The sequence below is a fragment of the Micromys minutus genome (genome assembly GCF_963924665.1).
Source record: "Micromys minutus genome assembly, chromosome: X".
In the NCBI taxonomy this organism is placed as follows: Eukaryota; Metazoa; Chordata; class Mammalia; order Rodentia; family Muridae; genus Micromys; species Micromys minutus.
The window spans coordinates 96,165,600-96,193,184 of record NC_137970.1 but is presented as its reverse complement, the minus strand read 5'-3'; the positions used below and the strand labels follow the sequence as shown (position 1 = coordinate 96,193,184).

The 27,585-nt window shown below is 35.7% G+C and overlaps 1 protein-coding gene across 3 annotated transcripts in view; it reads left to right on the top strand.

Annotated features, from left to right (window-relative positions):
• TENM1 (teneurin transmembrane protein 1) overlaps positions 1-27,585 on the top strand; it is a gene marked incomplete at both ends in the record, with an annotated part of 585,996 nt that overhangs the window by 177,562 nt on the left and 380,849 nt on the right. For all 3 annotated transcript variants that reach the window (XM_080911093.1, XM_080911094.1, XM_080911092.1), the window contains one exon: positions 25,112-25,352. In XM_080911093.1, coding sequence (XP_080767219.1) covers positions 25,112-25,352 — 241 coding nt within the window. The remainder of the gene's footprint in view (positions 1-25,111; positions 25,353-27,585) is intronic.

Here is a 27,585-nt window from a genome sequence, read left to right as displayed (position 1 = left end):
ATCCCCAACTAGGGCCCCTGAGCTGGTTCGTTCAAACATCAACATCTGTATTGGTCAGTTTCTGGCTGAACCTCCCAAGGAGCAGCCATACCAGTGCTACTTGGCAATGGCAAGAGGGTCAGGCTTGTTGTGTGCAGACAGGATGGATCCCCAGGTGGAGCAGTCCAAAGACGGCCCATCCTTCAGTCTCTGCTCCATATTTTTTGTCCCTGCTCTTCCTATGGGCAGGAACATTTCTGGGTTAAAAATTTTAAGACGGGTGTGTGGCCCCATCCTATGACTGAGGCATGGTACAACCCACAGACGCTATGGAGCTTAGGAGGAAGGAAGCCCAGGATGTGGATGCTTCAGTTCTGCCTTGAGGGGGGAAGAGGATGATCTCAGAAAGTGGAGGGAGGGGGAACCAGGAAGGAATAGAGGAGGAGGAATAAATAAGGGGGGGCAGAATCGGGTACTGGGGGGGACAGGAGAGAGGTACAGAGGGTCACAAAATCAAATAAAAATATGTATTGGGAGGGATGAGGAACTGGGGATAGCCACCGGAGGGTCCCAGACACCAGGAAAAGGAGAGGCTCCCAGAACCCAACAAGGATGACTTTAGCAGAGAAGGGGAGCTAGAACCTATAGAGACCACCTCCAGTTTATTTCAAATTTTTATATACACATGTTTACATTTGTGCATATGCATAATAGAGTTTAATATTTTATGCAATCTAATGGGTCAGCATAATATTTCACAGGAGCAATCTATTATCTCTGGCTCTTATATTTCTTCTTGCCTTCCATGATTTTCCTTGAGGCCCAGGGAAAGGACAGGTGATACAGAATTTTCATTTGGATTGAAATCCCACCCCCAAGTATTGTATTTTCTGCACAATGACAAGTCCAGTGTCTGTATTAACAACCATCTGTTGAAAAAAAAAAGCTTCTGGACATAAAAAAAAAAGTTACATATGTGACTCACAGTAGCTGGGTCTGCATGCACAAGACCTGTGCAATATCAACAAGTCAAAACTCCAGCATGGAAAAGTGTAGGGTGCACTCTTTTAAAGGCCTTCTCCTGGCTAGCAGCTGCTGACAAGTGATGGTTTTCGGGAGAATCGGTTTTCTTGAGAGATGTGACCCCTGAAATGCCGCACATGCTCCAGTAGATAGCCCCATATGCTGGTGCATAATGGCAGTTATATCGGAGGATCCAGTTGGTTAAATGTGAAGTTGGGAGGAAAAAGTGGGGAGACATATAGGAGAGATATTTCATAATTTTCATTTTCAAATTATTATTAAATTTTAAATGATTCAAAACAAAAATAATGAGCATATGATTTTTCTGTTGAACATTTTTTTCAGGAACCTTGGGTTAAGAATACTTACAATGGAGGCAAACAAAATACTTTTTTTCTAAAACAATGCATTATAGTACATTCATAGAAGACAATATTTCACAACAGCAAACAAAAGTAAATGAAATTGGCAACTGAAAAATACTGCTCTAACTAAGATCATATTGAATGCTTCTTTATATGATGTCTCTTATGGCCTTTTGAGAGAAATAATATTCCCTTTTAATATTAACTCTTGAGTATATTACAAACCCAACAATAACCAGTATAAACATTCTTGTTTAGATAACAAAATAGACAGTTTGGGGTCAGAAAAAAATTAAGTCAACATTAGAGGATCTGTTGTTTTTGTTCTCTGTCTTTATTCCTTTTAAAATTCCCATTTGTTGTTCAAGCCACCAAGTTGCTTCATTTCTTTACAAGAAGTCTGCCTCCCTTATCTGTGTACCACTCAGCTTTTCTTTAATAGTTACAGGGTCTCTTTGCAACTTTAGCACTGTGTACTAGGCCCTGTGTTTTCAATCAACTCTGTTTATGTACATACACTTATCCTCTCCCGATGACTACTCCCTGTTTCTTCTGGTTATTCCTCAGACAGATGCATCCAGTTGGTAAAAAGAAAGGTATGTTTAATAACAGCTTGGTTTGTATACTTTTAGAATAAAGTGAGTAAAGGAGGCATAAACGTATCTGTTGCTCTTCTAGCTCCAACGAACACTATATTTTCTGAAAAACAGATGCTGGTAACTATTTAATATAGAGGTAAAAGGCCCATTAATACTTGGAGGAAAAGAAGTGATGTTTCTCTCAATTGCCTCTACTGGTTAAACATGTGATCTTGAGAAAATAATATAAATTTTTCATGCTTCATTTTCCTCATCTTGTATTTAAATGTATTTATTTATTGCACCAGCAACTTTATAATAGCAATAACTTACCACATCTTATAATGAGAATGATGATGGGGATGATAAATAAATGGAATGATATTTGCACCTCTCTCTGTCAGAGACCTGAAAGTAATTAAACACAGTAGAAACTATTTACTCTGAATGTCTTAGACCCAATCTGTTCTAGATTAATTATATTAGAATTTAGATATCTTAATTTCAGGCGAACATAACCATTTTTAAAGGCATGTTAGCACATAAATTATCCTACGTAGTGTGGGATGCAAAATAGAGTAAGAAGTAAGTTTTGAAAAATTCTCAGTGCCACAGAAAGCATGATGCATAATATAAAACTAAGATCTGTATAAAATAAAGGCATTTACAAATATATCTTGAAAATGTTTAGCTTATGCTTGTATCCAATCAAGATTGGTTGGCACTATATATTTAGGTATGTTCCCCCAAAACCCTTATGTTAAAATCATAGCAGAGGCAAGAGCATGATCTTGCAACCCTATATACCACATGATTGTATTTGTGGATGGGACTTATGGAGATCTTCATGTCTAGATAATGGCATGACAGTTCATTTTCATAGGAGTGCAATGTGCTTATAAGAAGAGATTCACTCTCCCTTCACACTATGAGCACACAGTCAGCAGATCTGTTCCTACACAAAACATCATGACCAAGAAGCAAGTTGGGGAGCAAAGGGTTTATTCAGCTTACACTGTCCACACTGCTGTTCTTCAGCAAAGGAAGTCAGGACCGGAACTCAAGCAGGTCAGGAAGCAGGAGCTGATGCAGAGGCCATGGAGGGATGTCACTTACTGGCTTGCTTCCCCTAGTTTACTCAGCCTGCTTTCTTACAGAACCTATGTCTACCAGCCTAGCGATGGCACTACCCACAATGGGTTGGGCCCTCCCCCCTAGATAACTAGTTGAGAAAATGCCTTACAGCTGGATTTCATGGAGGCATTTCCTCAACCGAGGCTCCTTTCTCTTGATAACTCCAGCTTGTGTCAAGTTGACACAAAACCAGCCAGTACAGGTGCCATCTGCAAGCTAGGAATAAAGGCCTCCTAAGAAACCAACGATGTTTCTGACTTTTTTCTCTAGAAAAAATATCTCCAGGTCTACCTATCTGTGCCATTGAAAGTGGTAGGAATTTCTTAATGGTTAATAATATTCCAATATTTCTACATATCACATAGTGTTTATTAATTTGTGAAAAAATGTTTTGGTTGACAGCATTTCTTGGCTATTATAGCCAACAGTGACTATGGGTGTGCAAATGTTTGTTTATTTTAATTCTCTTATGTGAAATTGCTGTATCATATAGGAACTATATATTTATAGTATGAAAACTTTATTATTTATTTTTCATAGCATTAATAGCACAAAACTGCATTTTCTCTACACTATCCCCAACATTTGTTATTTTTCTGAATATTTATATTGCTGGGTTTTTTTTTTCCTGTAGAGCTGTATTGAGCACCTGTAGATCTTTGGAAAAGTGTCTAGTGAGCATCTTTTATTTATTTTTTGATCAAGTTATGCATGTTTTGCTACTGACTTGTGTGGTGGTTTGAATGAAAATGGCCCCTAGAAGATGGTATATTTGAATGTGTGGCCTCTAGTTTTGAGAACTGTTTTGGGAAGAATTAAGGGGTGTGGCCTTGTTGGAGGAAGTGTATCATTAAGCACAGGCTTTGAGCTTTCAAAAGCCCATGTCAGGCCCAGGCTCTCTCCTCACTTTCTCTCCCCCCTCTTTTTCTCCCTCCCTCCCTCTCTCCTTCCCTCCCTCTCTTCGTCCAACTTGCAGGCCTGGCTCTTAGCTATTGCTCCAGTGCCATGCCTGTGTTCCCCAATGAAATGGATTCTTTTATAAGCTTCCTTGGTTATGGTGTCTCTTTGCAGCAATAGAACAGTGACTAAGATGATCTGTATGCATTCTATGTGTATTAGAGATGAAAATTCCTCATTAAATATATGCTTGCAAATATTTACCTCATTTCATAGGAATTTTCAACTTGCTCAGTGTTTTTCATTGATAACATGAGATTAACAACAACTTTAAAGTAACTTCAGAAAATTTTCATTGTTCATATATTTCCACTCATTAGTCTTCTATATAAACTTCTTTTATAATGTTTAGGGCTGAAGGATATATTTTTCTGCTACACATTTTTTAAAAATTTTTCATAAATCAAAATGTTGTTTAAATTGATTATGTCTACATGATGTGTTTTAAAGAATATAGATCTCAAAATATGAAACAATTGACATAATTTTTCAGGATGTAATTTTAATTTTAATGGACAAGACACAGCTCACCCATCGCCCAGATAACAATCTCTTATGTCATGGTACAGAGATAGAAATGCTTTATATTACACATGTATTCTGTCTATACATCTTAAATTTATTTTCTTTTTTATTATGAAATATTGTGTTTTTATATGTAGAAACATAACTTTTTCATTTAGGATTTTTATTAGAGTGTGATTAGAAAACACAAAATTATATATATATATATATATATATATATATATATATCACTATGATATCTTGCCTTGTTTAATAATTCTTAAAATGACATATAATATAATCATCATTTGACACAAAGTTTTTCTGCATATACTTATTTTAAACTGACTCTCAGGTAGCTTAGATTGGCCTTGAATTTGCTATGCAGTTGGGATGGCCTTGATCTTTTGATGTTTCTGCCTGTACAAGCTGAGTGCTTGAGTTGTAGACATGCACCATTAAGCACAGTTAGTACAACAGTACCAAGCCCAATGCTTTAATGTATACTATGCAAACACTGTATCAACTGAACTGCATATATCCTTAACCTTTTACCCAAATTTTGAGGCCAGATTTAATATTCAAAAATTGTTAGATATTAGATGTGGGCATGTCTGTGGAACACTAGACCATGACTTTATTTTGTATAATCAACCATTACAGATATTTTACTATGTAAAATATTCACTGTTCCTATTTGTAGAGTTATTAAGTCCCTAAAATCTCCTCATAAGTATCCACTGTTTTAATTCTAAAGTACATTTAGAGAAAAATCCCTACATGAAATTCATAACTTAAATAAATCTATTTTTGATAAGATTTATTTGAAACTAACTTGGCATTCCCCATAAAGGAAGAGATTGACATCCGGAATGAAAATTTCCATTTAAAATAAGAATTTGTTTCTCCACATAATATTCTATCAGTAAATACAGTTAGATATCACAGAACTACATGCAGAAATCAGAGACGTAAATTGCTAACTTGTCTTCTTGTGCCATTATGTTTTATGTGACTTTCTGGATCAACTTAGGATAAAAATTGTACTCCAAGTAAGTTAAAGTTGCTATTAGTTGTATATATTATATAGGTACTACTGAGGTTAGGATAATTGCTACAGAAAATCTCAAAGAATGATTTAATTATCTGTGCTTAAGCAAATTATACAAAGTCATCTATGAATACATTTCAGCATAAGTTACTTCATGTCCAAATGAGAGTCAACATTTTATCTCCTTTGGTTACTATAAAGATGAATGGCAAATGCAATAGAAGCGCAATTATTGTGGTTTCCTTAGAAGCCCAAGAGATGTGGCTAAGTGCCAGATAATATTGTTAGTTTAATGCCAATGTACCAAAGCCTCGAATTAACTGCCGCTTCCCTTCTTTGAGTCTCCTGCTTTTGTATCTCAAGATACATACAATCCATAATTATAAAATGATGTATTGTCTTTTAAAGGGAAGAACTATTCATATCCCCCAAAGACTTAAAATTCTCCCATTATTAATAATTGCTATTCTTTCAAATAATCTCATTCTTTAGCATAATATTTATCTGAGTAAGAAAGTGTAATAGGAGAATTGAAGAGCAATAAAATTCTGTGAAGTAAAGGAAGCTAGTGGTGTCTCCACCTAAAATGTGTATGCAATAATGCCATGTGTTTTAGGTTCTGGGGGAATTTTGAATTTTGTATCCCTTGTTTTCATCTGCATTATAAAAATAAAAGTCTTATGTACAGACCCTATCTTAGTTTCAGTTTCTGTGGCAGTGAACAGACACCTTGATCAAGGCAACTCTTATAGGGAATATTTAATTGTGGCTGCCTTACAGGTGCAGAGGTTTAGTCCATCACAATGCTGGTGGAAAACATGGCCTTGTCCAGGAAGACATGGTGCTCAAGAATGAGCCAGGGATAAACTGATTCTTCTACACTGTGACTGACCCCCAAAGTCCACCTACACAGTGACACACTTTTTCTAACAAAGCCACACCTACTAACAATGCCACTCCCTGGACCAAGCACATTCAAACTACCACAGACCCCAATAATATGCCTTCCTGATATAACCATAGCCACAGTCTCCATGATAATAAAAGTATGAGGGCCATCAATCAAAAGTTGGGAAGAATGCCAGTAGATGGCTCAGTAGATAAAGCAGCTTGCCACCACCCCTGATAACTTGAGTTTTATCTCAAGGACACATGTGGTTGAAACTGACTGCCAAAAAAAATTTATAATATACTGATATGTACATATGTACACTATGGAATACATGAACACACACATGAGGGTGTACATGTGCATGTACACATACAGAACTAAATATAAAAACAATACCTTGCCTACTCTCATCATTGGTGGCTCTTACACAGATAGAGGGAGGGATTTTTTTTCTTTCCCTTTTTTACATTTTTTTTCAGGAACATATATTGACAGTAGAAAAACTAGTAGTAGCAGAAACAACAAATGTGAATATGCCAGTCTTCTCTTAAAATTATTTTAATATGCTTTAATCGAAATATAATTGTACTACTTTCTCCCTTCCTTTCTGCCAAACAAACCTTCCAGCTATCCTCTCTCAAACCAGCAACATGTCCCCCACTCTCAAGCTGATAGCTTTTTTCTTTATTATTGCTACATGCATATGCATATGTGTACATGCATGTTCATATACCCATAGATATGTAATACAAAATGATGGGTCCATTTTAATGATTTGTGTGTGGAGGTAGCTTGAACGAAAATAGCTAGCATAGGGAGTGGTATTACTAGAAGTTGTGGCCTTTTTGGAGGAAGTGTGTCACTATTCGTTGGCTTTTAGGTCTCTGAGGCTCAAGCCAGACCTAGTGTCACCTTTTCTTCCTACTGACTTTTGATTTGGATATAGAAATATCAGCTGCTCTTCACCATCATGTCTACATGTGTGCTCCATGCTTCCCACCAGGATGATAATGGAATAAACTTCAGAGCAAGCCAGTTACAATTAAATGTTTTCTTTTATAAGAGTTGTCTTGGTCATGGTGTCTCTTCACAGCCATGGAAACCCTAACTAAGACAGATGTTGATACCATGGACTGGGGTATTGCTGAGTTAGGTCTAACCATGATTTTGTTTGCAATAATGGGGACTTTGTGTCCTTGGGTTAGGAATATAGTGGGATTCTTCAAGCAACACTTAATGGGTCATACTAGTAAGAGCAAGGAAGACAGTGGTGCTGAGAGTGATTTGATTGTGGGGGCTCAGAGAGGTTTCAGAAGAGAAGAATATTAGTATATGGCCTAAAATCCATTCTTGTAATATTTTGGAGAAGAATATGGCTTTTGGCCCTTGTGCAAAACATCTGCCTGAGACTAAATTGAAGAGATATGAATTAATGGCTTTAGCAAGGGAGGTTTCCAGACAACCTAATAGTGACTTGGTAATTAGTGACTATGCTTATGCAGATCTATAATGTAAAGGAACAAGCTAAATAAAGAAAAATAGCAAGTGTACAGTTTGAGGAGAAAAGGAGTGCAAGGAAAAACTTTTTTAAAAGTCTGGTGCTAAATGGATTAAATGGAGTGGTGATCCCAGCACAAAACCCCACCAAGCTAAGCTTCCAGTTTGTGAAAGGGCATTAAAGAGAAGTTTGGTGGCAAATACCTTTAATCAAAGCACTAATCAGGTTAAAGAGGCAGTGGACTTCTGATTTCAAGACCAGCCTTGGCTATAGAGCTAGTTCTAGTACAGCCAAACTTGGGCAATAAAGGAAACCACTGAGAGCAGAAAACTACTGAAAATGTATTTGAACAAGAGGGGGCATGTTTCAATCCCAGAAGATAGTAAAACATGATGGCTTCAGGCATTTGGTTTTGGCTTTAAAGTCAAGGAACAAGAAAGGGGTTATGGACTCTCCCTCCTGATCCAAAGAAAGCCAACAAGGCCAGGAATATATCATGGGTATCCCACATAGAGTCCTAGAAAGGCCATTGCATATGACTGTGAATATGAAGCCTAGATTTCCTTTGAGACCCCAAATGTTGGAGTTGTCAGAGTTGTGTGATATCTGCTAACATATAGTAGAGCCAGCCCAAGAGAAAGAAGTGTGTTGCAGTCAACAAAGCTAAAATGAGTTGGAGATCTGAAGATCACTTTAACATCAGACATAGAAGTGCAGAATTTGGAGTTTGCCCAGCAGTTTTTTGGTCTTGCTTTTGGGTCAGTATTTATTATGCTTTATTTTCTACTTTTGGGAATGTAAATATATATCCTGTGCCATTATATGTTGGAGGTATGTGATCTTCTTTTTGATTTTGATTTTATAAAAAGATTATAGTTAAGAGGTTACCATGGATCTCAGAAGAGACTTTGGACTGTGGACTTTTAAACAATTTGAAACTTATAGACTATGGGGACTTTCGGGGTTGAACTAAATGCACTTCTGCATTATAATATGGCTAGAAGCTTGTTGGTTCAGGGAGTGGAATGTGATGGTTTGAATGAAAATTCATCCACAGTGTCACTGAGAGAGCCACTATTAGGAGACGTGGCCTTGTTAGAGCTCATTGTATCACTATGGATGGACTTTGAGGTTTCAAATACTCAAGCCAGGTCTGGTGTCACTCTCTCTTCCTGCTGCCTGTGGATTTGGATACAGGACTCTCAGCTTGATCACCAGTACCATGTCTGCCTGTATGCTGCCATGCTTCCTGCCATGACAGTAATGGACTTAGCTTCTGACCCTGTTAGCCAGCCCTAATTAAAAGCTTTCCTTTACAAGAATTGTTGCGGTCATGCTGTCTTTTCATAGCAATTGAAACCTTAGCTAAAACAGAGTTTATATAGTTTTTAAGGATGTCCAGTCTGCATTGTATAACCAATAAGTAGTTCATCCATTGGAGAAGCTAATTCTCCTTTTCACAGTAATAATTTGTTACCTGTAGTTCTTTGTCTAGGGTTAGGATGTAAATGTTTCCCATTTTCCTGTTAACATATACATTGATATTGTCATTGTTCTGATCTTGTTTATGCAATTTCTAGAAGTCTGTTTCACCAAAGACTTACTGGTATTCTGGCTCCTCCACTATTTCTGGCCCCTGTTCAAAATAAGGGTCTTTGATCCATAGGCCCAGAAGCTGTGATATAGAGGTATCTGTTGGGACTAGGCTCCTCATGAGCTGCTGATCTCTAAATTATGTTGTTGTTTTTTTTCAGTTTTCACTGTCTATTTTTTTAAAAATGAAAACTGGATTCCAGATCTAACATAATTCTGATGATTTTAATTACTATAACCAATTATCAATAACTGTCACATGTAATAGGTACTATACTTAGCATTTGAAATACAAGCTTGAGTGATGCCTGTGCTGTTTACATATAATACAAACTATCATTAATCATCGATATTGTCATGTGTTAAAATTATTTTGGGGGCAGGGATGGTGCCATGGCTTAGCAGCTAAAAATACTGGCTGCTCTTCCATAGATCTGAGTTCAATTCCTAGCAATTGAACACATGATGGCTCACAACCATCTATAAAGGGATCTGATGTCTTTCCCTGGCTTGTAGGTGTATATGCAGACAGAGCATTTCTATATGTAAGAAAAACATAAAAAAATAAATTAAAAATGCATTTGGGTACATGGTAAATTAAGGTTATTACATGATGACAAAATTTCTTAGATATTATTAGCTTATAATGTGGCTGCTGGTCTTTATGTCAAACTTTATATGATAAAGTCTCTGCTTATTTATCTACTGTAAAGGCTCTACCTGTGGGTCATTATATTTATAAACCACAGTTTGTTATGTAGTATTTCATATATATAATTTTTAGATGCTTCTGAACATTCCAACATTTTGACCAGATATACAAACTCCTATCCTCATGAGGTCTGCTATACTTTGAGAAAATTCTTTGAAAGACCCTTTTGCTTGAAGCTTGGCCCAGTGAATAAAGCATCAGATAATATTTGTGAAAGTCTTTGAGGAACTCAGATGAAAGGTGCCTCATAAATACAAAGCACTAATGTTGGATGCATGGAAATACTTTGCCTTCACATCTTTGCAGTAATAGCTAAGTTCTGAGGTGCTGTTGAAATAGATACTTTCCAAAGGCATGCATACCCCCAAATTATTGAGTTTGGAGAGATATGCAAGATCATATACCCCGAACCCTCAAATGAGAAACATGAAGCACTACTTGTTATGTGAAGTAAACGTGACTGAGAATAATAAAAAAAGCTAATCAATAGAGGGTATTCAGAGTGCTTAGAGGAAGCATAAAGGACAGACATCAACAATTCTTATATATACTCATGAATTCAAAAATATTTTTGAAGTATTATTAAAAGAAAAGGAGAAAGTGAAAAATCTAGAAAAAAATTTTAACTACAACAGAGGAATTGCTAATAACTGCATTTCTTGAAACCAAGTAGATTTCCTTTCATTTACTTTCTAGGTGTTACCTGAATATTATAGATTTCATGGTATTCACTAATTCCACATTCATTTAGTAATAGTGTATATGCTTTATACATTATACCAAGTGCTCTACACATTCCTACATTTGATTGTCTCAAGTTTTAAAAGATGGTAATACTATCTCAACTTCATGGAAGAAAAAAACAGAGGCTTGAAAACATGTATTCACACTTTGTGAAACTTGTGGTAAATGTCACAGCTCTGCTGAAAAGCCATATTAATATGATTCTAATGCCTGAAACTGATTTTATCATCACTTAGAAATGTTACAATATAGCCACTAACCTAAACTTATGTAAATTGGTATCTGTTTATACATATTTTTCTTAACTCTTTGAAGATTTCATACATAGTATTTTAGTAGATACTCTCTGCATTTACATTTGAAGTGTTATCCCCTTCCTTCATCCCAATCCCAACTGCCCTTCCCCTTCCAGTTGCCTTAACAAAGGTGCACTCCCTCCTAATCACCCTCTCCACCTCATTGCCTTGGCATTCCCCTACATTGGAAAAACATCTACTCCCAATCCCAAAGTCCTCCTAGATCTACCGCTGATTCAGTATCTACCCATCTCCATGTTCTCATTTAAAACAAAGTCCAGTCACATTAGAGATGGCTATATAATCTGGTATGTGTTCATTTACTGGAGTGAATTCTACCTACATAGAGACACACCTTTAAAAAATTAACTCCCAGTCTCTAGGCAACTACAAATTACCAACATCTCCTCAAGCTAAGGGTAGGACTTATAACTATCTCCCAACTTTATGCTGGGATTTTGTCTCACTTCCACTTCCTCAGGCCTTGTGCATGCCATCACAACTTCAGGGAGTTCATATGAACAACTGCCTGGATGTGTCTGGAAATCACTGTTTTATTCTAGTTATCCATAGTCTCTGTCTATTATGATCTTTTTACGTAAGCAAGGTAGTAATAGAGAATTTATAGTATACTTGATCCACTTTACTTAAAAGGATGAAACCAATATGTTCATTTATTCGTTGTACATCAATGTACAAGTATTCCACAACTAATTAGATCAGTTCCTGTTTCTCTTTTGCTTTTCCATAACTTGTATTAATGATCACAAGTAATAATAGCACACTATTAAGGTTTTACCCCTCCTTTTAAAGCTAGACATTAGTTCAATGATATATTACACTTGACTTTGTACATCTATATATCTTGACCTATAGGTGACTTTTGATAACAAATAGGAGACCCTATTGTAGACTATGATCAAATGTGCCAATAGAAATATTTAACATGCAAATGGAACATAATTGGGATCTATGTTCTGTTTCTTGATGAGACAATTTTTCCTAATATTGCCACAGATTTGAAGAACAAGGAGCTAAACAATAAACTTGAGTAGCATGACTCTCTGAAAAACACAATTAAGTTTTATATTGCCATTTCCAAATACATCAAGGCTAAGAGAACATACATCAGTAACATAATTTTATGTTACCTTATGCTGATGGAAAAACATATTAACGTGTGAGAGCTTGACTTTATGGAGTACAAGGGAGGTAAATGGATTCATGTATACACCTGAATCCTGATTTGATTTCTATTCCTTATAATGATTTTTTGGACACACAGGAATAATTCAAAGCAAAAGCAAAGTTGAATCCAATCCAGCATGTCATGAGGACCATCCATGAATTTAAATGACTTTGTGGTCTATACAAATTTAGATGCACAGTAAAGAGCTTGCATGCACTCAGCCACTGAGTTAAGATCATAGAACTCTCTTTTAGAAACTACTTAATATAAGTAATCTGTCTAATGCTATGTCCCTCTTAACATCTCACACATCATCAGCACAAATGCTTTTCTTGGATACTTTCTCAAATTATATTTAAATTATCTTAACTGAAAATTAACTTGTTCAGGAGTTTCTTGAATAAAACTTACCAATCACTACTATGATTCTTTTCTTATTTCTAGGACAATGACTAGTACTGTTATCAGCATAATGCATTTATAATGTCTTGAAAACACATTCTTACCTTTTCTTCTGTGTATATAATATGATTTTCTTCCCTTTGAGGTGAGCTTTTTTTTTTCATTTGACCTATTTTCTAGTTTGAAAAATTTCAAGTTATCTATGCATTCTATTAATCTCAATAGTAGGAGCTGTGCAATATAGTTTTCAATCCACATTAAATATTATATTAGAACACTCCACTAATTTGCCTATTTTGATGAACATTTTTCACTTGAAGCTGCATGTGGAAAGCTATCACTACAAAAGAACTTATCAGTCAATATTTTGAGATTCTGGGTGTTATCTAGAAAATTGTATTTCCTTGTAGAACAATTACAATTTAGTTAATTTGAAGGGGTGTCTGTAGAGATGAGAAGTAATATAATTGAAGGGAAGAATCAGATATTGAAAGTAAAATTTAAAAAAAGTTAAAAACACAGAGCTTACCATAAGCAATGCTTATAAGATAGGCTTAGTAACAGAGTTTCATAGATCCTCAAGTTGACATCTTAGAAAATATCTTGATAATAATCTCTCACTTTATGTTTCAAAGATAAAATTTATAATAATGAAAGAATTAATCAAAGGGCACTTCAAGTAAAAAATATGTCCACACAATTGGAAAAGTGAAAATGCAGGCAAATAAGTTATTGGGCATCATAAATCACTCTACAAAACAATTGCTATTTTATGACAAAATGATTGAATTACAATTTTAAAGGTTTAAATTTGTTCAAATTAATTTCTTTTGAAAATAAAATAACACAAATACAGGCCAGATTTTTTTAATTTGAATTATAATGGTCATTCAAATCCAAACCATAAGGCATTCATTCCCTTAATTCATGATCGGAAACCAAGGCTTTATCCTTCATACAGAGGTGGTCCTTCTTACTCATACTTCTTTAAAGACTCCCCGAATAACACAAAATATGTCATCCAGAAAGATTACTGGCAGCCAGTAATATACTGGTATCAGAATCACATTTTTCTATTTTAGTCCCAGCACATTTTAATAATATGTATTTGTGTATCACAGTGCCATGAAAATTCCAGGACTTCTTTTCACAGTTGGTTACATTTTCCTTTTGGAGAAGAATCAGGAATAAACAAGCCTGCATGTGTGTAGAATAATTTTTCTCATTTTATCAGTATATGGATAAGGCAATCGCTATTAAATTTGTTTATCAGTTCACTCCTTTCACTTTATACCCAACAGTTTAACACTCAAGAAGAGTAACACAACTCAGTGAGTGTGGCAGTATTAGAAGTATTTCTTTCCGTTCACTATCATGTATCCTTCTGTAAAAACATAGATCCTTTGTGAAATTCAGGTCCTCGTTGTAAAAAGGAATCATCCAATATTGGTATATTGACACTATTGCCAAGAACTATAGTACAAATAATTTTGTTCATTGGGTGGTCATGATGGTAGTGGTTGTGGGGTCTCTCTCTCTCTCTATCTCTCTCTCTCTCTCTCTCTCTCTCTCTCTCTCTCTCTCTCTCTCTCTCTCTCTCTCTGTGTGTGTGTGTGTGTGTGTGTGTGTGCCTGTGTGTGTTTGTGTTTCAGTTAAGCAATGAGGAAAAAAACTGCCTTCAGACCTTATGTATGTTCTTATAATGGTGCTGTATTCTCATTATGCAAGATGGCAGCCTATTCAACTGTTCCCCTAAATAGTGTTAAACTCTACTTACTCCTGGCAACTGATGTTCTTTGTTCCTAAAATTGTGTTTAAAGTGAGACTACAAAGTACAGGAATAATTTCTATATCAGATATGTAGAAATTGATGGTTGGGGGTAGGATTTAAAACCAGACTATTCTTTGTCTTTTGAGGAGTTTGGGTAAAGATAAAATTTTTTCTAGACCTCCCTGTTCTCTAGGTTTTGTTCTTAGACTCACCTTTAAAAAATTGTAGCTGATGTTGCTATTTTTCTTACTTTTCCTGTTAATATGGAATGCTCTCATTAGGTAGCATATGATCGCTTTGAAAAGACATAAAGGTCAGATGGAAACATGTGCACCCAGGACTCATTTTCCTTTCATGGTGCTTATTTGACACTAAGGAGTTAAGCCAAGTAAAACCAAAGTTCTTGATTTGTGCTTCAGTGTTCTAAATTCTGTTTTCACAAATAACATGGCAATAATTATTATGCATTGCTTTCTGACCAAATATAAGATGACCATTTATAACAGTGTAATATAAATGAAGCCCTGAAAATGAAAACCGTAAAATTCTAGAATATTTGTTATTAATGTATTAAATGATACACTGACACTTAATTCAGGAATTTCCATTAGTGCCTTTTCAATAAATAATGATCTTGGGGATTGAAAATAACTTTCATACCTACATGTAACTTTAATTTTAGTGTAAAGTAAATATTAAATGTCCATAGATGATTACTTTTTTCTATTTTCTTTATGGCATACTCCACGAGCTAAAAGTAGAAGCCAAAGAATCAATGTTAGCATACTATAAAACACAACAATTATATATTTCATTTTTAGGATACATACTGGATGACAGGGTTTCCATGAGTACTTATTTTAATTTTAATTATCATATATTAATATACAGTGACATTTGAAATTTCAAATTACATAATAAACATTGTTTTACAATTCTGCTTACATAAAGGATAATTTCTTAATGTAGCAAATGTTTTGGCTCTAATACATATGTTCTAATAAATGGGGAAAGAGGTTTGAACCATACCCAAAGAACTACAAGAAACTAAGGAATGCTGAGAGCGGGAAAAATAGGTTCCCCTATGGAAAATCAAAGCAATTGGCTATTCAATACTACCTGATCATCCCTGAAAGCATATATTCAACTAATATTATATAGTCTGAGCATATATATATATATATATATATATGTGTGTGTGTGTGTGTGTGTGTGTGTGTGTGTGTGTGTGTGTGTGTGTAAGTAGCAACAGTTAAAAGAAAGAAAGGGACATGAGTTTTAAAGAGGGAAAGGATAAGACAGGTTGGAAAAAGGGAATTAATGATATAACTAAAAGCAAGAAAAAAATTAAAATGAAGAATTACCAATTTAGGAGAATGGAAAGTTCATTAGTTAAGGAGACTTGTGGCTCCACAGTCCATATCAGGCAGGTTTCAACTACTTGTTAGCTCTAGCTTTGGGCATTTAACACTGTCTTCCCATCACACACGCAGGACTCAAATGTTTAAAATTTTCAAATTAGTCTAAAATATAATCAAAGATGCATTTTATATTTTTACAGTCATAAAAAGTGGGTAATTTTACTATAGTAATTTAAGCAAAACAATATTTCCTAGAGCTCTCTCCTTCCTCTTGCTAGCAAAGTTCTACTTTACTCATTATAATCTGAATTGAAGAGTTGATTGTCTTAGCAAACAAATCAATTCTAGGTAGAAATATTGACTATTATGGCTAAGGTTGGGTAATTTGACTAAGCAAAGGCAATACAGTGCACATCTCAGCAATATCAGAAACTACTTGACTCTGGGCATACTTCTTTGTGGATTTTTCACTGATTGTTTTTCTTGTAAAGCCTAAAAATAACAGAAAAGAAAGTGAAGGAGACTTAGAAACTTTCTGGAGGTTGATCTTTTGCTTCAAAGGTAAGCATAAGAGAGCTTAAGAGTACAAATATGAATATCAGCATAGTCATTTCAAATTATGGGAGACCCTTCAACATTAACCTTTACACCTAATACTTATGATAACACAACTAACAAAAATTAACAGTGAATACTAATTTACTTGATGGCTTAATGAGAGGATAATACAAAAGCTTCAAAGAGGTATGTTTTGCTATCTCAAACACACTGAATGTTGTTAGGGAGCTGTGGAAGCATGCAGAGTTCACTGATACAGAACCAGCTGAACTCGTGTAAAATGTAAAGCATTGTAATTTATTGATAGCCTGCCCCCAGAACTTCTGGGATGCCTCTCTTCCATTCATCTGCTTCAACTCTGAATTCTCCCTTTCTCCTCACCAGCTCTTTCTATTGTTGCCTGCATCTGCCTCAGACACATGGCCATGAACATGTATAAACATTTGCACTTTTTGGGATTATAATATAATTATATTCTTTCTTCTCTCTTTTAATTCTGATACACCCTATTGTTCAAATTCATGACCTCTTTTGGTTTTGTTCTTATATGCATTTTTGTATTTGTTAAGTTAAAGTCTCTTGAGTATTTCCTCATCCATTTCAGTCTCTCCTAGGCTATCTCTTTAGTAGATTTCAATTTTCTTCTCAAACCACTTGCTTGCTTAACAGGTGATTCTAATTTTTTATTTAAAAAATACTATAAATGCAATGGGAGCTGGAGAAATGGCTCAGCAGTTAAGATCAGTTGATGACTTTTGCAGAAGATCCAGGTTTAGTTCCCATCACCCACATGGTTTCTTGCCATCATCTGTCACTCCAGCTCCAGAGAAGATAAAAAAAACTCTTCTTGTCTCTATGGGCACCAGGCACACAAGATGCCATCAGACATACATTCAGAGAGAATACTTATATACATAAATTATTAGTTTTTAAAGAAAGAATTACAGTCACATTAATATTAAAGAATTTTGGTTCATTCAGAGACAGGTGAAACTATACTTGTTCACTGTTTTCTTGCAAAAAAAAAAAAAACAAATTTCTTAGGTTTTTCATCTTCTAGCCTCTAATAGTAAATTGTATGTTTGAAACCTCAAGTGTCCATAGGCAGATAGATATACTTAAGATTAATTTATTAATTACTGAGCAATGTGAAGGTAACAGTCATTAGCCTTAAGATACAAATGTATGTGCTAGTTTCTTATAGGTTATAAGAACTCATTATAAGTGAATAATTTAATACTATAAAGTAGACATGTGTTTGTAATTTTCAGCAGTGGTTAATATTAGCAATAAACCTCTCTGCCTTTCTTGAAGCCCATTTTCTTTGATTTTTCTCTCAAACCTAGGAGGAGAACAGTTCAGAAGGCAACACCAAGCAGCAAGTTTTATAATTAGCTATGAGAGACCTGACTAAACTAGTTATAGCAAAAGCCCTTGGTGTGATGTTATTTGCACATGTACTTTATGATGATCTTTATACAAATTCATTAATACTTCTTTCAAAAATTCATCAAGGTAGTTATTTACTAACATATGTCAATAATTCCTTATTCAAATATTTGGGATCTACCTGTTTCAGAATTTTAATTTTTTCCTGAATTTACAAAGGGAACTTAACACACACACACAGACACAGACACACACACACAGACACACACACACACACACACACACACACACACACACACACACACTGTGTATTACATAATCCCATATGTTGGGTTGTAAGCCAATATCCTTTAATGAAGTTCACTAATATTTTCACAATTGAATGTATAAAACCCCATTTAATAAAGACCATAAGTATGCTGAAAGTTTGGTTAATGTTTACCACTAGAAGAACTGGAAAGGAAGCCAATAGTCTTCATGTTTCTTTTTTTTTTCTTTCTTTCTTTTTTTTTTTTTTACTTCAGCCCAGTAAGAGATGCAACTTCTGATTCTTTATGGAATTTATCCAAAATGATAGGAATAGATGTGTCCCCTTTTGCAACATGCATGATATGGTATCTTTTGAAAAAAAAAAAACCCCACTAATTTGAATCATCACAGTATCACTGAAGTAAAGAGTGATAAGATTGATAAATATATATATATATATGTTTAAAACATGATACTATATCTATTTTGGTTAAATTTTCCAAGAGCAATGATATAGTTGACATCATTTTAATACTGGTAATATTTTTAACATTAAATACAATTTTTTATATTCAGTTAATTCTGCTACAGCATTTGTTTTGAGAGCATTAATTCTAATTCGTTCCCTTGCTATTGGAAGGCTTTAAAATAGCTTTTAAAATTTAAGCCAAAATTTGCATTTCCATTCTGTTAGAAGCAAGCATTAGATGAGTGAGAAAAAACTGCATACATTTGAATACCACCTGCAAATCCATGAAATGGGCACACTGAAGCCAAGCACCATGCAGTTTTAAGAGCCTTCTCTACACACAGCAGACATTAGAACTACTGTCCTAGGAAGATATTCCTTCTAGGATTTTTTCCTATTTTCTTTCTTTATTAATCATTTTAGTTGTTTACATTTCAAATGTTATCCCCCTTCCCGATCTCCCCTCCATGAACCTTTGCCTCTAAGAGGGTACTCCCTCACCCACCTACTCCAGCCTCACCCCTTTATCATCCCCCTTCTCTAGGGCATCAAGGCTCTACAGGCCCAAGGTCCTCTCCTCTCACTGATTCCAGATGAGACAATCTTTTGCTACATATGTAGCAGGAGCCATAGACTGGCCCATGTATGATCTTTGGTTGGTGATTTAGTCACTGGAAGTTTTGGGGGGTTCTAGTAACTCACTGTTTGCAACCCACCAACACCCATTTTCACTAACATTGCAAATTTTTGAAAGTAAAATATTATACTTGATTTGGCATCCATCCATTTGTTAATAACCAATATATATCAAACTGTACTAACATTCTTACTAAGTCACTTTCTTTAAATATGTCACTGATAATTTAGGGAGTATTGTACTCTGTATTAGTTCATCTTTTGACATGATGACCTACTGGATTAAAAACAACTTAGAAAGGGTTGTTGCCTTACAGGCCTTAGGGGTACAGTTTGATATTACAAGGAATGCATAGTAGTACAAGTAAAGGTGACTGGGTACATTAGTTTCATGGTCAATGATTATAGAACAATGAATAATTTAGATTCATTAGTTCCATTTTTATTTTTCAGGCAAAAGAGGGTCCGAGTCTAAGAAATGGTACCAACTACTAATGGAATAGCTCCTCTCCCCAATTAACTTAAAATAGATGTCTCTTCACAGATTGTCCACTCACTTGTCTTTCCCAAGATTCTAGATCTTGTCAAGATGAAAATTTACGTTCACTACCACATACTCCAACATAATTTTTAAAGAATTTTCATGTGTGATTTTATAGTGCAATAAATTTTAGAAACGAATGTAATACCTAATAGCAGAACTCAATGTTAATAAAATATAAAAGGTAAGACATCCTACCAGAAATATTGTAATTTCTGCTGAAAGTTTATCCAACAGTGATCTATATTAAACATCATCTGCAAAGTGAGTAGGGGAAGATACCATCTTCTTACCCTATAGAGAAAAGAGTGCTATTTTAAAGGCATATGCTTCTTCCAACAACTTTGTCACACCTAAAATATCTTAGATCTACAGTTTAGAGTAATTTCCACACTGAGAGATTATTTTACCAAGTTATTTTAGGACCTCAGACCTGAAAATGGTTCATTTTCACGTATATTATATGAATTAGACTTTGCCATTTGAAAACGTAATTTACTTTCAAAGAGCTTTAGAACTATGTCTGAACATTGATTTTCATGTAGCCCCCTACAGCCCCCAATTTTGCTTCTTTGACTTGTGCACTGGACTGTATGGTTGCCAAGCACATTTGGAAGTGAGTAAGTGCGATTCTAAACCTGACGGCATTAGTGCTCTAGAGCGCCTAATACTGAACACTAATACATAATTCATTACTATTTAAGTTTGGAAAAAAAAATCACCTTCATGGAGCCAAAGGATTAAATTGCTTTATTTGGAGGAAACAAGTGCATTCTCCATATTTTTCCTGAGGTGAAAAAAAAAAGAAAAGAAAAATGAAGAAGAACAAATATGAGATTATTTGCATTTCATAAGTGTTTTATAAGTGTTTCATAAGTCGGCATGTAGGAAATTAGGTATAACATTCCAAAATGGTGAAAGCATTTAAAGAAAATATTATCATTATGAAAGACTCTGCATATAAAATGTGGAAATAAAAATAGTAAAATTGACTGTTATATGCATATGAGTATTCATATTTAATGATACACATATGCACATGTATCAATATACACATATATAACTATGGTTCCTATACATAGCAATTCTACCTGCAGCAGAAGTATTATAATATTATGATTGTACTTTTATCACTATAGTTTTATCACTATTTTTAATTGGTGACATATAAACATTTAAAGAAAATTCAACAAACCATAAAACTAATGATGACTTTTTTAAAAACAACACTACTGAATGGGAACTTTTTAGAAAATAACTTCCTGAAAAGAACTATGGCATAGGCTAGTAGATATCATGTGTTTGTTTGGAGGTGTTCTAAACATGATCTCTAAAACCTCTTCTGGCTGTGAAAAACCACAATGGTTTCTTTTTCTCAGCATCATTAAACACTTTCTTATACATGATTTTGGATGCCATATCTGTACTGTGAGAGGATTCTTCTTGACTTGTGAGAGCATTGCTTAAAATGCTTCCTTTCACATAGTATTGTTCTTTCCCAGGGTCCTTAGAAAAGATTGTCAATTAAGAAGCATACCTGTCTATGAGCCATCAACTAGATATTCGATTGACATGCATCAGAATTATAACCAAAGAAAACACTACAGGAAATTCTTTATGGCCCATAAATGAACCAATATCACTTCTATCAGTAAATCTGCCGGGACATTGCTTTATACCAGTTCTCCATGGTTTCTGACATAAGAATTTGAAAGAGACACACTAAAAAAATACATATTCTGAGAGAAAAGACAAAATACGTGCTCTATCAAGTTCTACCTTAGTATAGCAGCCCCAAAGACTAAATTAATATTAAAAACAGTAAATGTTAAAATTATATAAAAGAATCGCATTTATTTTTCAAAATAGTATAACAAAGAGTACTGAAAAAGGAATCACCACACAGGCGACTTTATAAATTTATTGAGTTGAATAGTGTCAATTTTCAACTTGGTAGAATCTAGACTCACCTTGGAGATGAGCCTCTGCCTTGACTATGGAGAATAACCTTGGTTGCACGTTGATTGATAAGGAAAAGTCATCTTAATTTCTAAGGTGCAGAATTGCGGACTACATAACATCAAGAAAGCAAGCTAAACAATTCACCCCTCCTCTGTTTTTGAACTGTTCCCCACTATGATAGATTGTCCTTGAACTGTGTGGTCTTTAGGGCTTCGTATTGTGAGGGGACATTTGTGACCACAGCAACTCCTATAAAGGAAAACATTCATTGTGTCTGTTACATAGTTTCAGAAGTCCAGTCTATTATCATGACAGGAAACATGGTAGTATGCAGGCCATACCGCCTAATAGTACTACTCCCTATGGGCCAAGCATTCAAACTTAGTCTGGGGTAGAAGCATTTCTATGCAAACCACATCAATTATGAGTTAAAATAAAACATTTATCCTGTAAGTTGCTTTTGTCAGAATATTAAAGGAAAAGAAACTAAGGCAGTGAGTGACTGAGCAAGTCATTTCAACATGCTGGGCCTTAGCTTTGACTTCAGAAGCTAAACTACAGACTATGTTCTTCCCATTCTTAACATCTTCTACTATAGTCAGCACACAGCTATCAGCATATCTTTACCTCCATCTTATAGCAGCCAAATTAGACACAAAAAGATATTATATTATATATAATAGACAAAAGTGACAGGTTTGGGCATGAAAGAAACGGAACTCCAAGTCAAGTTTGTGATTCCTACAAAGCCTGTGCTCTTTTTTAGCATTTTGCTATCTACTACCTTTCATTCTCTCTCTCTCTCTCTCTCTCTCTCTCTCTCTCTCTCTCTCTCTGTGTGTGTGTGTGTGTGTGTGTGTGTGTGTGTGTGTGTGTGTTTTAAATAAAATAGTTTATTTACACTTCAAATGTTATCCCCTTTCCTGGATTCCCCTCTGAAAAGTTTGTATCCCATCCCCTCTACCCCTGCTTCTATGAGGGTGGTTTCCCTACACACCCACCCACTCCTGCCTCTCCACCCTGTCATTCTCCTACACTGAAGGAAACTAATCTTCCAAGGACCAAGGGCTTCTCTTCCCATTCATGTCAGACAAGGCCATCCTTTGCTACATATGCAGCTGGAGCCATGGGTCTACGTGTACTCTGGTTGGTGGTTTAGTCCCTGGGAGCTCAGGGTGGGCTGATATTGTTGTTCTTCCTATGGGGTTGCAAACCCCTTCTGCTCCTTCAGTCCATTCTCTAAATCTTCCACTGGTGTCTCTGTGCTCAGTCGAATGGTTTTCTGTGAGTTTCTGCTTCTTTATTTGTCAAGCTCTGGCAGAGACTCTCAGGAGACATCCATATCAGGCTCCTGTCAGTAAGGGCTTCTTGGAATCAGCAGTAGTTACTGTGTTTGGTGGCTGCATATGGGATGAATCCTTAGGTGGGGCAGTCTTGGATGGCCTTTTCTTCAGTATCTGCTCCACACTTTGTCTTTGTATTTCCTTTAGACAGGAGCAATTCCATGTTTTAAAGGTTAAGGTACTTTAGGGAGAGAGTAGAAACATTTAGAAAATGTACAGAACTCTGTGTCTGTACAACATAAGGAAAAAAACTGTATTAGTCATATCTGTGCCATGGTACCAGCCAGAAAGTCATATGGAAGTTCTACCTATGATTAAACTATACCTTTGCTTTGGTTCTTAGACAACTTTCCTGTCTGGAAAAGGAAAGAACCTACCAGGTTCTTTGTGCCCCTAGCACTTTATGCCTCATAGAGTCCAAACAATGCAAATCATATTTCTATCTGTGTAATTATAATCATGGATGCAAAAGTTAAGTACTAGTGATGACATTTTAGAATTTATGGGTTTGGGGGTTGAACAGAGAGTACTGGGGTAGTTTAAGAATTGTATGGATTGTTTTAAGTATATAGGGATAACTGAACACCTAGAAATTTTGTAAAAGAAATAATCACCAGTCTTTACCCTACATGTCTCTCGTGCAATTTTGATTTTTCATACATAAATTGAGTTTATTTTAAATGGTAACCACTTGTACTAGAAAATCCAGCCAAGAATTTGTCATACTTTTGCTCCCAGGATAGTATTTTTTATATGAAAACCAAACCAATGTCTTTAAAATTCATGTCTGAAGTGGAAGGATTGAAAGACGTGATTTTTTTCCCTCTGATCAGTCCCTCCATAGTGGGCCTCACAACACACCAGCTGAGCCCTCTGTTAGACAGGGAAAGCCTCTGGCATATTTCTACTTTTCAATCCTGTCACTGGGGAGAGGGGACAAAGCCTTACCATCTACAAAGTTTAGCCAGAACGTGCTGGTGTTACAAGCTATCACTTGACATCTCTGATGTCCCTCCTGTGGAAGGTGGCTATCTGCTACAACAGTGATTTCTTTTCAAAGGGCTTTAATTGGGGTAGTTCTCCTGGGTCAGATTCTAACTAACTTTCTTGATATGTGCCTGCCTGAACAGCAGTAGAAAACCAACCAAACAATAGCAGCATCAGGAGTCTGTGGACTTCTGTCCCTATCTGCCCCCTCTGCAAATCAGCAGGGGAAGAAAATCTGCCCATTGCTGCCTCAGGTGCTGTGAACTGAGCAGAGCTCCTAAACTGGTGTAGTAAAGGACAAAGTATTCAGAGTTTGTTCTGCTTGGTTATGGACATGCGTATGGTAACCAGAGCAAAGTCCCCTTAGTCTGCTTTTTACAAGGAGCAGTCTGGGGTGTTGGGTTGGTGAAGAGATTAGTACTACACAGTGAAGTTACTCACTTGTGAAATATTTTTTCTGAAGTATGAATTTACACCTATGTAGGCAGGCTACCGTTATTTCCCGAGGGAAGTCAGAAGGTGGCCTTATATTTTTATTTGGAATGTAGAATAATTTTCCTCACAACGAATTTGTGCCTTTCACTAGGATTTTCGGAAGTGTGATTTTTTTTCCAACTGATGAAAATCATCTCTGTTCTGTTGTGTAGCCTTCTATCTCATTGATGACAAATTGTGTGGGGTGGCCCCATTATTTTTAGCTGGTATATATCTGATGACTCTACGTATAAATGCAACTATGGATGTTTTACATTTCATACACTTGCCGAACTTGTTTTCAAAAGTTAACACAACATCTTTACAGATGAACTTCAAACTTTTCTTCCATCCAACAGGTTATCTTATGTGAAACACCAATGAGTCTGTCCTGCCTTGTTCTCAAAGTAGGAGAGTAAGTCCTTATTTGCTGTTTTTCTTCTCTTGATTTTAGACATGCAAAGCAGTCCACACAACCAGTTCACCTTTAGACCCCTCCCACCACCACCACCTCCTCCACATGCCTGCACCTGTGCCAGGAAGCCACCTCCTACTGTGGACTCTCTGCAAAGAAGATCAATGACTACCCGAAGCCAGCCCAGCCCAGCTGCTCCTGCTCCTCCAACCAGCACACAGGATTCAGTTCATCTGCATAACAGCTGGGTCTTGAACAGTAACATACCACTGGAGACCAGGTAGGCAAGTTATTATTCACCCTACTATGCTTGAATATTGACAGAGGATGACTCTACTGATTGCAGGAACTCCTTTTACCATAGTTAGTTACCTAAGCTTATACCATCATACACAACCAGGTAAATAAGTAAAAGGACAGATCCCTTCATAGGCACACAAGGAATAGTGATTCAGGCAGATTCACAGATATCACTCATAGATATATGTGTAAAGTTGCAATCCCAGTGCATAAATACCTCATTTTTAGACACCCACCAAAACTGAAATGAAGCAATGATCTGAACTGTGACTGTAGCCTTAACATGAAAATCAATTATGTTGTGCTTCAAGGAACTATAAAAACAAAGAAACAAACAGAAAGAAAACCAGTGGGAGGAATAGTAGTCATTGCCATGTTATTTCTTATAAAATCATTTGAAAAGAACGGTGCCTTCTTATAGTTTAAAAAGGGTTTGCACAAGAAAAAAAGAAAATGCATAGTAACTTTAAAATTGCATTCTAGTAGCATGACTCTTTGAAGGGAAATACGACACTGATTTTCTGTCATGCCATGTATCCGAGTTTCTAAATTCACTCTCTAAGATTTTATTGTGAACAAAGTTCTATTCATCTACGGGTCTGGGTCCTTTGAGCAGAAAAGGCACTTTGGTACTAGAGAGGGTGAACTGAGAAATTACTCACCTTTTCCCATCACTCTTTCATTAAAAAATTAGTTTTTAGAGAAGGCAGTATAGCTCAGTAATAAAGCACTTGCCAGTCATTCAGAAGACCCTGAATTCAATCTTCATCATCATATACCCACATGCTACTTTCAATCAACATAAGAAAATATAAGCTAGTAAAACATAGGGTCCTGTTGTCAAATTCCAGGAGTTCCTGTTGACTTCTTTATGTCTTAATTATTTTTGAAAGACAATTTTATGTAAACAACATTCATAATAGATCAGTCAATAAACAATGCCTGGCATGAACTTCTACCTTAATATCCTCTGGGAATCATAAGAGAAAGGGCGTGACTAATAAACTCACATTACGAGGTTTTTCCTCCTTGGTACTATATTAAATTAGAGGCATCAGCAAATATCAAAACTAACACACAGAAGCTGCTGTGGCCTCAATCCAGAAAACTGTATCATTTATCACAGACTTGATTAAAAGGTTTCATAAGCCACTCTTTTCTGCTACCTTCTGATAGAAAACACAGTGGTACTAGTCAGCACCTCTGGTGAGGACAACAGATTTTGAATACTAATAATGATACAATTTGTGCATTTTTTATTATTATCTAGAATTTCATAGAGATGAATGTGTTTTTCAATAAAATTTAACATTTCTTTCTGTCCCATTCCATTCCTTATCCACCTACCCCTCTATCCATAGAATTATTACTAACTTTTATTGTAATCAAAGGGTGACAATGTATAAAGTGAGAGAAGCAAACAGTAAATGAAATCCTCAGTGGCAAGAGAAAAGGGAGATAGCTCAGTAGTTAAGAGAACTCTTGCTGTTTAGGTATAGGCCTTGAATTCCTGATCTTTCCAATACTTATCTAGAAGGGGTGTTGAATTTTGAAAAAAAAGACATTCTCGGCATCTAATGAGATGATCATGTGTGTGTGTGTGTGTGTGTGTGTGTGTGTGTTTTCCATCGAGTTCATTTGAAGAGTGTATTGCATTGATGGATTCCCATATATTGAACCATCCCTGCATCCCTTGGATAAAGCCTACTAGATCCTAGTGAATGATCAGTTTGGTGTGTTCTTGGATTTGGTTTGCAAGAATTTTATTGAGAATTTTGCATCAGTATTCAGAAGGAAAATAATTGATCTAAAAATCTCTTTCATTGCAGGGTTTTGGTGTGGTTTAGTATAAGTATAATTGTGGCAGCAAAGAACAAATTGGGTACTGCTCCATTTGTTTCTATTTTGTTCAATAGTTTGAAGAGTATTCGCATTAGGTCTTCCTTGAAGGTATGATAGAATTATATATTAAACAAATCTGGTCCTGAGATTTTTGGGGTTGGGAGACTTTTAATTACTACTTCTATTTCTTTAGAGGTTATAGGACTATTCAGATGCTTTACCTGATCCTGATTTAACTTTGGTAGCTGGTATCTATCTAGAAAATTACCCATTTCATCCAGATTTTCCAGTCATGTTGAGTATAAGCTTATGTAGTAGGACCTGATGGTTAATTTCCTCAGTTTCTGTTATTATGTCTCCCTGTTCTTTTC